General features: G+C 58.3%; 1 protein-coding gene across 1 annotated transcript in view; it reads right to left on the reverse strand.

Annotated features, from left to right (window-relative positions):
- LOC122547810 (catenin delta-1-like) overlaps positions 1-11,224 on the reverse strand; it is a gene marked incomplete at its 3' end in the record, with an annotated part of 35,237 nt that overhangs the window by 17,166 nt on the left and 6,847 nt on the right. Inside the window, exons 3-6 of the mRNA XM_043686390.1 lie at positions 7,866-8,113; positions 2,941-3,517; positions 997-1,180; positions 105-244 (exon numbers count right to left, since the gene is read on the reverse strand). Coding sequence (XP_043542325.1) covers positions 105-244; positions 997-1,180; positions 2,941-3,517; positions 7,866-8,113 — 1,149 coding nt within the window. The remainder of the gene's footprint in view (positions 1-104; positions 245-996; positions 1,181-2,940; positions 3,518-7,865; positions 8,114-11,224) is intronic.

An 11,224-nucleotide genomic window follows, 5' to 3' on the forward strand; every position in this document is an offset into this window, starting at 1 on the left:
CCCTCAGCACTGACCCTCCGACAGTGTGGCCCTCCCACAGCACTGACCCTCCGACAGTACGGCACTCCCTCAGCACTGACCCTCCCCCACCCTCCCAATTTAACCTTCACTCCCGTGATCTCTGACCTTGCTGTCAACGTCCTTCTGGTCGATCTCGGATTGGACGATGTGCATCAAGGAATCGACCAATCCACTGCATTCCCGCAGTTTCTGACGAGCTTCCTTCTTCTCTGAGCTGACGTTCCTGTGGGGGGTGTGGGGGGAGGGGGTGGGAGGGAAATCAAATGAGTGGCCTGGGCTTGGCACCTCGCACCCCCTCCACATGCTGAGCGAACCCAGCTTCCCCAGCAATGAGGAGCCCCCCGATGAACAGTGGGGTGTGGTTCAGGGGGTACCCGAGAGCGAGAGCCAAAAGAGGGAGAGAGAGTGAAAAGAAAGCGAGGGCGAGTCTGCTAAATGTGTGCGACTGAGAGTGTACCCTCGGCTTGGTGCCGGAGTCACAGGTTGTGGTGAAACTCGGCCTGTGGACGGAACAGGGACTGTCGAACCTCACCAACAGGGTCAATGACAGGGTCTGGACCTTTTGGTGGGGGTGGAGTTGTGTGCCTGCTGTAACCCGCCTGGAGGGCAGACGGAGTGGGCCCCGGGCCTGCCCGAGGGTGCGGGTCGCGGGCCCCCCCGGGCCTGCCCGAGGGTGCGGGTCGCAGGCCCCGGGCCTATCCGAGGATCCAGCTTGCAGGCCCTCTGGCCTACCCGAGGTTCGGGTTTGCGGGCCCCCGGGCCTACCCGAGGATGCGGTTTGCAGGCTCCGGGCCTACCCGAGGTTCGGGTTTGCAGGCCCCGGGCCTACCCGAGGATGCGGTTTGCAGGCTCCGGGCCTACCCGAGGTTCGGGTTAGCGGGCCCCGGGCCTACCCGAGGATCCGGGTTGCAGGCCCTCTGGCCTACCCGAGGTTCCGGTTTCCAGGCTCCGGGCCTACCCGAGGATCCGGCCTACCTGAGACAGCCAGCGGTGTTGGTGAGCACTCCATGCCACTCCACATGCCGGGGTTTGGAGTCCTCATTGGGCTCCTGATCCCAGCCGGAATGTGGAATAATGACCTCATCACACAGGGCAGGGACGGCATGGTCAACTATCTCCATCTTCACCGCGTCATGGGAGGAGAGATTCCACAGGGTTCCTGGGACACAGAGACAAGAGAGTGAGAGAGAGTCAGAGACAAGACAACACACAAGAGGGGGAGGCTGACAGCCTGCTCAAGGAGAGAGAACAGGTGTGGGTCAGTGCCGAGGGAGGGCCGCACTGTCGGAGGGTCAGTGCCGAGGGAGGGCCGCACTGTCGGAGGGTCAGTGCCGAGGGAGGGCCGCACTGTCGGAGGGTCAGCGCCGAGGGAGGGCCGCACTGCCGGAGGGTCAGTGCCGAGGGAGGGCCGCACTGCCGGAGGGTCAGTGCCGAGGGAGGGCCGCACTGCCGGAGGGTCAGTGCCGAGGGAGGGCCGCACTGCCGGAGGGTCAGTGCCGAGGGAGGGCCGCACTGCCGGAGGGTCAGTGCCGAGGGAGGGCCGCACTGTCGGAGGGTCAGCGCCGAGGGAGGGCCGCACTGTCGGAGGGTCAGCGCCGAGGGAGGGCCGCACTGTCGGAGGGTCAGCGCCGAGGGAGGGCCGCACTGTCGGAGGGTCAGCGCCGAGGGAGGGCCGCACTGTCGGAGGGTCAGCGCCGAGGGAGGGCCGCACTGTCGGAGGGTCAGCGCCGAGGGAGGGCCGCACTGTCGGAGGGTCAGCGCCGAGGGAGGGCCGCACTGTCGGAGGGTCAGCGCCGAGGGAGGGCCGCACTGTCGGAGGGTCAGCGCCGAGGGAGGGCCGCACTGTCGGAGGGTCAGTGCCGAGGGAGGGCCGCACTGTCGGAGGGTCAGTGCCGAGGGAGGGCCGCACTGTCGGAGGGTCAGTGCCGAGGGAGGGCCGCACTGTCGGAGGGTCAGTGCCGAGGGAGGGCCGCACTGTCGGAGGGTCAGTGCCGAGGGAGGGCCGCACTGTCGGAGGGTCAGTGCCGAGGGAGGGCCGCACTGTCGGAGGGTCAGTGCCGAGGGAGGGCCGCACTGTCGGAGGGTCAGTGCCGAGGGAGGGCCGCACTGTCGGAGGGTCAGTGCCGAGGGAGGGCCGCACTGTCGGAGGGTCAGTGCCGAGGGAGGGCCGCACTGTCGGAGGGTCAGTGCCGAGGGAGGGCCGCACTGTCGGAGGGTCAGTGCCGAGGGAGGGCCGCACTGTCGGAGGGTCAGTGCCGAGGGAGGGCCGCACTGTCGGAGGGTCAGTGCCGAGGGAGGGCCGCACTGTCGGAGGGTCAGTGCCGAGGGAGGGCCGCACTGTCGGAGGGTCAGTGCCGAGGGAGGGCCGCACTGTCGGAGGGTCAGTGCCGAGGGAGGGCCGCACTGTCGGAGGGTCAGTGCCGAGGGAGGGCCGCACTGTCGGAGGGTCAGTGCCGAGGGAGGGCCGCACTGTCGGAGGGTCAGTGCCGAGGGAGGGCCGCACTGTCGGAGGGTCAGTGCCGAGGGAGGGCCGCACTGTCGGAGGGTCAGTGCCGAGGGAGGGCCGCACTGTCGGAGGGTCAGTGCCGAGGGAGGGCCGCACTGTCGGAGGGTCAGTGCCGAGGGAGGGCCGCACTGTCGGAGGGTGTGGGGCAGCAGGGGGAGTGGGGCAGCAGGGGGAGTGGGGCAGCAAAGGGAGGGGGTCACCCCAGGCTCCCCTGACTGACTCCTCACTGCCCTCTGGGGCAATTAGAGTAAACCCTGGCGTAGCGACACCCCCGCCCCGTGAAGGGAATGGCTCCCGATCTCATCGGACAGTGAGGCGCCCAACTCCCAAAGAACCCATTGGCGGACGGCAACCTCCTGTCCTGTGGGCCCAGGGACGCTGCCGAACCCCCCGTTCCGCCCGGGCCTACCTACCTGTGATGACCTCGTTGAGGTCCATGTCTCGGGCCTTCCGCAGGAGACGGACCAGGGAGGGGACCCCGTCGCAGTTCTTGATGGCCTTCTTGTTGTCAGCGTCTCGGCCGTAGGCGATGTTCTTGAGGGCCCCGCAGGCCGCGTGGTGGACCTCCTTCTTGGGGTGGTCCAACATCTCGACGAGAACGGGGATCCCCTTCAGGCGCCGCACCTCGGTCTTCAGCTTGTCGTTGCGGTAAGACAGGTGCTGCAGGTAGGCCGCGGCGTTGGCCTTGACCGCGTCCAGCTTGTAGTTGAGCATGGCGATGACCTCGGGCAGCTCCGGTTGGCGCCAGGCCATGGGCTCCTTCCGGCCGCTGTGGAGGCTGGCCATGCTGCCCGCCCGCTCCTGCTGGGCCAGCGGTGCCCAGTAGTAGGCGTCGTGCTCGGAGCGCATGTCGTCAGCCAACGGGTCGTCAAAGCTCCGGCTTTTGGGGGCGCGGGGGTCAAGGCAGAGAGGACGCAAGGTCAGCACCAGCATCAGGAGGCCCCGCCCCCATCCTGACAGGCCACGCCCCCTCTCCACCAGGCCCCACCCCTTCTCCACCAGGCCCCACCCCCTCTCCAAGTCAGACACCGACAGGCCTCGCCCCACCCCCTCAAGTCCCCACCCCTCTCCACTATGCCCCAGAGAGAGAGAGAGACAGAGAGAGAGAGAGACAGAGAGAGAGAGAGACAGAGAGAGAGAGAGACAGAGAGAGAGAGAGACAGAGAGAGAGAGAGACAGAGAGAGAGAGAGACAGAGAGAGAGAGAGACAGAGAGAGAGAGAGACAGAGAGAGAGAGAGACAGAGAGAGAGAGAGACAGAGAGAGAGAGAGACAGAGAGAGAGAGAGACAGAGAGAGAGAGAGACAGAGAGAGAGAGAGACAGAGAGAGAGAGAGACAGAGAGAGAGAGAGACAGAGAGAGAGAGAGACAGAGAGAGAGAGAGACAGAGAGAGAGAGAGACAGAGAGAGAGAGAGACAGAGAGAGAGAGAGACAGAGAGAGAGAGAGACAGAGAGAGAGAGAGACAGAGAGAGAGAGAGACAGAGAGAGAGAGAGACAGAGAGAGAGAGAGACAGAGAGAGAGAGAGACAGAGAGAGAGAGAGACAGAGAGAGAGAGAGACAGAGAGAGAGAGAGACAGAGAGAGAGAGAGACAGAGAGAGAGAGAGACAGAGAGAGAGAGAGACAGAGAGAGAGAGAGACAGAGAGAGAGAGAGACAGAGAGAGAGAGAGACAGAGAGAGAGAGAGACAGAGAGAGAGAGAGACAGAGAGAGAGAGAGACAGAGAGAGAGAGAGACAGAGAGAGAGAGAGACAGAGAGAGAGAGAGACAGAGAGAGAGAGAGACAGAGAGAGAGAGAGACAGAGAGAGAGAGAGACAGAGAGAGAGAGAGACAGAGAGAGAGAGAGACAGAGAGAGAGAGAGACAGAGAGAGAGAGAGACAGAGAGAGAGAGAGACAGAGAGAGAGAGAGACAGAGAGAGAGAGAGACAGAGAGAGAGAGAGACAGAGAGAGAGAGAGACAGAGAGAGAGAGAGACAGAGAGAGAGAGAGACAGAGAGAGAGAGAGACAGAGAGAGAGAGAGACAGAGAGAGAGAGAGACAGAGAGAGAGAGAGACAGAGAGAGAGAGAGACAGAGAGAGAGAGAGACAGAGAGAGAGAGAGACAGAGAGAGAGAGAGACAGAGAGAGAGAGAGACAGAGAGAGAGAGAGACAGAGAGAGAGAGAGACAGAGAGAGAGAGAGACAGAGAGAGAGAGAGACAGAGAGAGAGAGAGACAGAGAGAGAGAGAGACAGAGAGAGAGAGAGACAGAGAGAGAGAGAGACAGAGAGAGAGAGAGACAGAGAGAGAGAGAGACAGAGAGAGAGAGAGACAGAGAGAGAGAGAGACAGAGAGAGAGAGAGACAGAGAGAGAGAGAGACAGAGAGAGAGAGAGACAGAGAGAGAGAGAGACAGAGAGAGAGAGAGACAGAGAGAGAGAGAGACAGAGAGAGAGAGAGACAGAGAGAGAGAGAGACAGAGAGAGAGAGAGACAGAGAGAGAGAGAGACAGAGAGAGAGAGAGACAGAGAGAGAGAGAGACAGAGAGAGAGAGAGACAGAGAGAGAGAGAGACAGAGAGAGAGAGAGACAGAGAGAGAGAGAGACAGAGAGAGAGAGAGACAGAGAGAGAGAGAGACAGAGAGAGAGAGAGACAGAGAGAGAGAGAGACAGAGAGAGAGAGAGACAGAGAGAGAGAGAGACAGAGAGAGAGAGAGACAGAGAGAGAGAGAGACAGAGAGAGAGAGAGACAGAGAGAGAGAGAGACAGAGAGAGAGAGAGACAGAGAGAGAGAGAGACAGAGAGAGAGAGAGACAGAGAGAGAGAGAGACAGAGAGAGAGAGAGACAGAGAGAGAGAGAGACAGAGAGAGAGAGAGACAGAGAGAGAGAGAGACAGAGAGAGAGAGAGACAGAGAGAGAGAGAGACAGAGAGAGAGAGAGACAGAGAGAGAGAGAGACAGAGAGAGAGAGAGACAGAGAGAGAGAGAGACAGAGAGAGAGAGAGACAGAGAGAGAGAGAGACAGAGAGAGAGAGAGACAGAGAGAGAGAGAGACAGAGAGAGAGAGAGACAGAGAGAGAGAGAGACAGAGAGAGAGAGAGACAGAGAGAGAGAGAGACAGAGAGAGAGAGAGACAGAGAGAGAGAGAGACAGAGAGAGAGAGAGACAGAGAGAGAGAGAGACAGAGAGAGAGAGAGACAGAGAGAGAGAGAGACAGAGAGAGAGAGAGACAGAGAGAGAGAGAGACAGAGAGAGAGAGAGACAGAGAGAGAGAGAGACAGAGAGAGAGAGAGACAGAGAGAGAGAGAGACAGAGAGAGAGAGAGACAGAGAGAGAGAGAGACAGAGAGAGAGAGAGACAGAGAGAGAGAGAGACAGAGAGAGAGAGAGACAGAGAGAGAGAGAGACAGAGAGAGAGAGAGACAGAGAGAGAGAGAGACAGAGAGAGAGAGAGACAGAGAGAGAGAGAGACAGAGAGAGAGAGAGACAGAGAGAGAGAGAGACAGAGAGAGAGAGAGACAGAGAGAGAGAGAGACAGAGAGAGAGAGAGACAGAGAGAGAGAGAGACAGAGAGAGAGAGAGACAGAGAGAGAGAGAGACAGAGAGAGAGAGAGACAGAGAGAGAGAGAGACAGAGAGAGAGAGAGACAGAGAGAGAGAGAGACAGAGAGAGAGAGAGACAGAGAGAGAGAGAGACAGAGAGAGAGAGAGACAGAGAGAGAGAGAGACAGAGAGAGAGAGAGACAGAGAGAGAGAGAGACAGAGAGAGAGAGAGACAGAGAGAGAGAGAGACAGAGAGAGAGAGAGACAGAGAGAGAGAGAGACAGAGAGAGAGAGAGACAGAGAGAGAGAGAGACAGAGAGAGAGAGAGACAGAGAGAGAGAGAGACAGAGAGAGAGAGAGACAGAGAGAGAGAGAGACAGAGAGAGAGAGAGACAGAGAGAGAGAGAGACAGAGAGAGAGAGAGACAGAGAGAGAGAGAGACAGAGAGAGAGAGAGACAGAGAGAGAGAGAGACAGAGAGAGAGAGAGACAGAGAGAGAGAGAGACAGAGAGAGAGAGAGACAGAGAGAGAGAGAGACAGAGAGAGAGAGAGACAGAGAGAGAGAGAGACAGAGAGAGAGAGAGACAGAGAGAGAGAGAGACAGAGAGAGAGAGAGACAGAGAGAGAGAGAGACAGAGAGAGAGAGAGACAGAGAGAGAGAGAGACAGAGAGAGAGAGAGACAGAGAGAGAGAGAGACAGAGAGAGAGAGAGACAGAGAGAGAGAGAGACAGAGAGAGAGAGAGACAGAGAGAGAGAGAGACAGAGAGAGAGAGAGACAGAGAGAGAGAGAGACAGAGAGAGAGAGAGACAGAGAGAGAGAGAGACAGAGAGAGAGAGAGACAGAGAGAGAGAGAGACAGAGAGAGAGAGAGACAGAGAGAGAGAGAGACAGAGAGAGAGAGAGACAGAGAGAGAGAGAGACAGAGAGAGAGAGAGACAGAGAGAGAGAGAGACAGAGAGAGAGAGAGACAGAGAGAGAGAGAGACAGAGAGAGAGAGAGACAGAGAGAGAGAGAGACAGAGAGAGAGAGAGACAGAGAGAGAGAGAGACAGAGAGAGAGAGAGACAGAGAGAGAGAGAGACAGAGAGAGAGAGAGACAGAGAGAGAGAGAGACAGAGAGAGAGACAGAGACACACACACACACACACACACACACACACGGTCGAGCTCAGGGACCTGCCCCACGTGGTGTTCCAACCCTTGACTCCCACCCCCACAATCTCTCTCCGTGGTTATTCCGGGAGATGTGGCTCTCACCGGCGAGTTGTTTTTAATAATAAATAAAAGAGCGCCCTACGTTTCTCATAAACCCGCTCAGAGACGTTATCGTGTGCCGTTCCTGCAGGTGGGACTTTAACCAGGCCTCACGCAGACCCGGGGGTGGGATCGAACCCGGGTCCCTGGCGCCATGAGGCAGCAGCGCTAACCACCGAGGTACCTGTCCCACGGGCAGCACGGTATAGATGGTGGGACAGACTTTGGGGGGGTGGGGGGGGGGGGGGTTGCGGGATCAGGAGGGGGGTTACTCGCTGCAGGGTTCACTCGCTGCAGGGTTCCCAGCCTCTGACCTGCTCTGGGAGCTGCTACGTTTGTGTGGCGAGTTTCTGGTCAAGTCGCTGACCCCTCCGTCCAGTAAGGGGACGGTCACCCACCCTCCCATTCAACCCCCAGCCCAAACATCTGGCTACAGGGGGCCGAACCAGGGGGAGCTGGTCCGAAACAGACCCTATCTCTGGTTCGAGTGGGTGGCGGTGGGGGGGGGAGGGGTTGGGTCAGAGGCCCACCCCCCACTTCTCTCAGACGTACACGAGTCACTCACCGTGGTCTCCGTCCGACGGGTGGTACCGTCCTCGTCTGTTTCCACGGAGACGACCGACGGAGCGTGTTCAGGGTCTTCCTCCACCGTCACTGTCTCCTCAAAGTATGGGTCCTGCATCATCGTGGCAGAGCTGTGTGGGGGCTGGTGGTCCTGGAGAGATTGAGGTGCCCGGGTGGTGGTGGGGTTGTAGAGAGAGAACAGAGAAACTTTACCCTGGGCCCTAATGCCAATGCTCTGCCAGGATATTACTCAAAAACCACTCCATCCCACCCCAAACCCACAACACACAGGGACAGACCCCAGCAGGAGGTACCCAGGCTCCATCCCGGCCTAGTCCGGGCCTGGCTGGATTTCTTGCCCAAGTAAGGTGCTAAGCTCCTTAGCAACTGGCTCCATCTGGGCCTAGTCCAGGGTTTACTGGATTTCTTGCCTCAGTAAGGGAACTGAGCTCCACACAGATAGGCTCCATTTCTTGCCCAAGTAAGGTGCTAAGCTCCTTAGCAACTGGCTCCATCTGGGCCTAGTCCAGTATTTACTGGATTTCTTGCCTCAGTAAGGGGACTGAGCTCCACACAGATAGGCTCCACCGGGCCTAGTCCAGTATTTACTGGATTTCTTGCCTCAGTAAGGGGACTGAGCTCCACACAGATAGGCTCCATCCGGGCCTAGTCCAGGGTTTACTGGATTTCTTGCCTCAGTAAGGGACTGAACGTCCCCTACCGACACACAGGACTGTGGCTCAAGGCTCCAACGGGGCCTAGTCCAGAGTGTGCTGGATGTCTTGCCCAGTGAGAGACTGGGCGTGCCCTACAGACACACCGGACTGGCCCAGGCTCCACCCAGGCCGAGAACTGAGTCGGCCAACTACCCTGACCACGTCAGCGACGGCGTTACCCCTCTTGTCATAAAGGGCAGGCCCAGGCTCCACTCAGGCCCAGTGCCGAGTTAGCCTCTTCTCAAATCCGGGACAAAAAAAAACAATAAAATCGAGCCTCGCTCGGGGTAAAAAGAGAGAGCCTTGAAGGAAGAGGGCGCACAGGACCTCCTGAAGGGACCCGAGTGAGACCGGAGGGATAGAAGGCTCATCGCCTTCAACCTCCACCGCCCCTCTCCGACTGCACGTCAAGGCATGCACTTGCATTCCGGAACTTTCCCCTGCAGCTCCGACAGACAGGGTTACTCACCGCCTCAAGGTTTCAAAGACCTGCGAGGTGAAAGACAGTGGGGTTTTTTCTCAGCCCCTTAAATTTGGACATATTGCAGGAAACGGTACAGGGGAAATTTCGCGCCGCGAAATACAAATCAAGATTTCCTTCATTTAAAAGCACAGGACAGTATTTTCAGGTGTTCCTGGTGCTGCCCCTCCTGCCCTCTCCGCTGAGCCAGGGTCGATCCCCCCTGGCTTGATGGGAATGGTCGAGTGCGGGATGTGCCGGGCCGCGAGGTCACAGATTGTGCTGGGGGACAGTTCTGCTGCTGTCGGTGACCCACAGCCCCTCACGGATGTCCCGGTCTTGAGTTACTGGGTCTGTTTGAGGGCTGTCCCATTGAGTGTGGGGACAGTGCCACACAACGCGATGGAGGGTCTTCTCAATGTGAAGGTGGGACACGGTCTCCGCATGGACTGGGCGGGTGGTCACTCTGACCGACGCCGACACGGACAGATACATCTCCAGCCGGCAGATTGGTGAGGGTGGGGTCAGGGATGTTCCCCCCTCCTGTCGGTGCCCTCACCACCTGCCACAGACCTCACCCACTCGATCAGTTAGTGCGGCTGCTGGGTCACTCCTGATAGTGGGCATTGAAACCCTCCACCCTGAGGACACTGTGTCCCTGCCACGCTCAGTGCTCCCTCCAGGTGTGGTACAACGTAGAATCTTAGAATCCCCACAGTGTGGAAACAGGCCCTTCGGCCCAACAGGTCCACACCGACCCTCCAAAGAGTAACCCACACAGACCCAACACCCAACCCTATTAGTCGATATTTATCCCTGTCTCATCCACCCTAACCTACACATCCCTGAACAGTATTGGACAATTTAGCACGACCAATCCACCCTAACCTACACATCCCTGAACACTATGGGACAATTTAGCACGACCAATCCACCCTAACCTACACATCCCTGAACACTCTGGGACAATTTAGCACGGCCAATCCACCCTAACCTACACATCCCTGAACACTATGGGACAATTTAGCACGGCCAATCCACCCTAACCGACACATCCCTGAACACTGTGGGACAATTTAGCACGGCCAATCCACCCTAACCTACACATCTTTGGACTGTGGGAGGAAACCGGAGCACCCGGAGGAAACCCACGCAGACACGGGGAGAATGTGCAAACTCCACACGGACAGTCACCCTCGAGGCTGGGATCGAACCCGGGTCCCTGGCGCCATGAGGCAGCAGCGCTAACCACTCAGACACCGTGCTGCCCCGAAGGGGGACTGATTCATCAGCTGAGGGAGGATGGTGCATGGTGATCAGCAGGAGGCTTCCCTGCCCGCGTTTAACACGAAGCCAGGAGATTTCATGGGGTCCAGGGGCCAACGTTGAGGACTCCCAGGGCAACTCTCTCCTGACCTTGCCCCCCCCACCCCTGCTGGTGGGACAGGGTGTACCCAGGGATGGTGACAGAACATAGAACCTAACAGCGGGCAACCTAGACCCCTCTGCCCTTGATGTTGTGCCGCCCCTGATGGTGGTGCCTGGGATATTGTCCGTACGACATAATCCCATCAGTATGACCATAGCGGGCTGCTCCTTGAGGTGGGGGAGTCCAGAACTAGAGGGGCATAGGTTTAGCGTGAGAGGGGAAAGATATAAAAGAGACCCAAGGGGCAACGTTTTCACCCAGAGGGTGGTACGTGTATGGAATGAGCTGCCAGAGGATGTGGTGGAGGCTGGTACAATGACAGCATTTAAGAGGCATTTGGATGGGTATCTGAATAGGAAGGGTTTGGAGGGATATGGGCCGGGTGCTGGCAGGTGGGACTAGATTGGGTTGGGATATCTGGGTCAGCATGGACGGGCCGGGCCGAAGGGTCTGTTTCCGTGCTGTAAGTCTCTATGACTCTGAGACAGATCTCCCAGAGCTCGATGAGAAGGACATACAGTCACCACCTCACTTTGTCGGAGGTATTTGGTAAATGTAACGTGTGCCAACGTGTCATGGCAGGTGTGAGCTGGGCCGGAGGTGGGTGGAAAAAATGTGGTGCTGGAAAAGCACAGCAGGCCAGGCAGCATCCAAGGAGCAGGAGAATCGACATTTCGGGCATAAGCCCTTCTTCAGGAATGAGGAAAGTGTGTCCAGCAGGCTAAGATAAAAGGTCGGGAGGAGGGACTTGGGGG

Source organism: Chiloscyllium plagiosum, unplaced genomic scaffold (assembly GCF_004010195.1).
Source record: "Chiloscyllium plagiosum isolate BGI_BamShark_2017 unplaced genomic scaffold, ASM401019v2 scaf_3175, whole genome shotgun sequence".
NCBI classification, from domain to species: domain Eukaryota; kingdom Metazoa; phylum Chordata; class Chondrichthyes; order Orectolobiformes; family Hemiscylliidae; genus Chiloscyllium; species Chiloscyllium plagiosum.